The sequence below is a fragment of the Bison bison genome, unplaced genomic scaffold, assembly GCF_000754665.1.
Source record: "Bison bison bison isolate TAMUID 2011002044 unplaced genomic scaffold, Bison_UMD1.0 scf7180017864345, whole genome shotgun sequence".
Lineage (NCBI taxonomy): Eukaryota > Metazoa > Chordata > Mammalia > Artiodactyla > Bovidae > Bison > Bison bison.
The window spans coordinates 3,335,554-3,337,955 of NW_011494917.1; the positions used below are offsets into that span (position 1 = coordinate 3,335,554).

The following is a 2,402-nucleotide window of genomic DNA, read 5'->3' on the forward strand; positions in this document are numbered from 1 at the left end:
CCCCCAGTCCCCACCAGTTCAGGCTCAGATGACTCTGCTTCACGCTCAGCCCTGTTTGTGCAGATTAATCAGGGTGAGAGCATCACACATGCCCTGAAACACGTATCCGATGACATGAAGACTCACAAGAACCCTGCCTTGAAGGCTCAGAGTGGTCTGATACGAAGTGGCCCCAAACCCTTCTCTGCATCTAAACCAGATCCCCCCAAACCAGTCACAAAGAAGGAACCAGCCCTACTTGAACTGGAGGGCAAGAAGTGGAGAGTGGAAAATCAGGAGAATGTTTCCAACCTGGTGATAGAAGATACAGAGCTGAAACAGGTGGCTTACATATTCAAGTGTGTGAACTCGACATTGCAGATCAAGGGCAAAATTAACTCCATTACTGTAGATAACTGTAAGAAACTTGGTCTGGTGTTTGATGATGTGGTGGGCATTGTGGAGATAATCAATAGTAAGGATGTCACAGTTCAGGTAATGGGTAAAGTGCCAACCACTTCCATCAACAAAACAGATGGCTGCCACGTTTACCTGAGCAAGAACTCCCTGGATTGTGAGATAGTCAGTGCCAAATCTTCTGAGATGAATGTCATTCCTACAGAAGGCAGTGACTTCAATGAGTTCCCAGTCGCTGAGCAGTTTAAGACCCTATGGAATGGGCAGAAGTTGGTCACCACAGTGACAGAAATTGCTGGATAAGCTAAGTGCCACGGGGTTCCTTGTCCTCTCCCTCACACCATGGGATAAATCTGTATCAAGACGGTTCTTTTTTAGATTTCCTCTACCTTTCTGCTCTTAAACTGCTTCTCTGCTTTGAGAAGCACAGCTACCTGCCTTCACTGAAATATACCTCAGGCTGAGATTTGGGGTGGGATAGCAGGTCAGTTGATCTTCCGTAGGAAGGTGCAGCTCTTTCATATCAGCTCAACCACACCACCAATCCATTCTTAAGCAACTGCAGGCCAGGACAGGTGTGTTTTAGCTTTCAGCCTTTGGGGTTATTTGACCAACAAATAGTCTTTTGGGAAGACTATAGCAGTCCCAGGAATTAACAGGTCAGAATGTTCACACAAGTTAACCTTTTTCTAACAACGAGTGTGAAGGTAACAGAAGCTGATCCTAGTTAGTTCTTCTAACTTAAACTAATTATCACTATTGACAAGTGTGGCAAGGATTGCACGGGACCAAAGGCTGAAACTTGGCCATCTAGCATTCCTAGCAAAATGATTTCCTACGAGCATTCCTTTTCTTCTGCATTCCATCCCGCACCTGGCCAAACCTGACCGTAGGTTGTCCTGTGTAGGCTGCTGTGGTGGTGCCCTGCATCCAGGCCAGCTAAAGGAGTCTCGGACCCTTTCTCTCTTGGGCCCCTGCCCAGCACCTTCCTACAGAGATGACTTTAAAAGAGTGAAAAAAAAGGAAAACTGCACCATTCCCAGAAATCTGGCTCCCTTTCTCCTTCCATTCTAGGTGCCCGTCTTCCATCTTCACTGCTTCCATGGCCCTGTCATACTCACAACTTTTGGCTTCTGTCTGGGCACCTGAACAAAGGACTAAAAATCTCCACTGCAGGCTGTTTTAGGTCTTGTGTAAAAGTCTTGCACAACCTTGCTAATGCAACTTTCAGTTTTTCCTCTAGGACAGACACTTTACCAAAATATGCAACTTTTTTTTGGTGGGAGAGAGATTGTCCTGTGATTTCTACCCATTTCCTGAGGCCTGTGGAAATAAACCTTTATGTACTTAAAGTTATACAGAAAATAGAATAAAATTAATACCAAAAAAAATGGGTATGTATAATATCACCATTCTGTGGTCACTTTCTAAGCCTTCTGTAGGCATTATTTCATTTACTGTTTTTTTCTTTTTTGAGGCTTTATTGTTTTCAAACAGGTTTAAGTTTATAACAAAATTGAGAGGAAGATACAGATATTTCTCATATACCTTACACATGCATAGCCTCCCCTGATCAACATCACTCACCAGAATAGTATATTCTTTTAACCAAAGATGAACCTGCATTGACACGTCATGATCACCCACAGTCCTTAGCTTACCTTTTTATTCACTCCTGGTGTTATACATTTTATGGGTTTGGATCAATGTATAATGATGTATGTGCATTTAAGTTTCCTCCACGTTTTTGCCTGACTTGATAGATTATTTCTTTTTAGTGCTGAATAATATTCCATGGTCTGGAAGTACTACAGTTTATTTACCCATTCACCTATTAAAGGACATCTTGATTGTTTCTGAGTTTTGGCCATTATGAACAAAGTTTCTATAAATATCCACAAAACCTGGTGCCTACAAACTGAATTCTATGATATGCAAATTGACAGTTGCCACTCTTAGGACTCTGGCTGCAGCTAACAAGAAGCAATTCAAGCTGGCCTCAGCAA

At 42.8% G+C, this 2,402-nt stretch overlaps 1 protein-coding gene across 1 annotated transcript in view; it reads left to right on the top strand.

The window, feature by feature from the left end:
* Nucleotides 1–977, top strand: part of LOC104999157 (adenylyl cyclase-associated protein 1-like) — a 5,227-nt gene extending 4,250 nt beyond the window's left edge. The window contains exon 4 of the mRNA XM_010854648.1: nucleotides 8–977. Within this exon, the coding sequence (XP_010852950.1) occupies nucleotides 8–699 (692 nt within the window). The 3' untranslated portion in view covers nucleotides 700–977. The remainder of the gene's footprint in view (nucleotides 1–7) is intronic.
* Nucleotides 978–2,402: the final 1,425 nt, after the last annotated feature.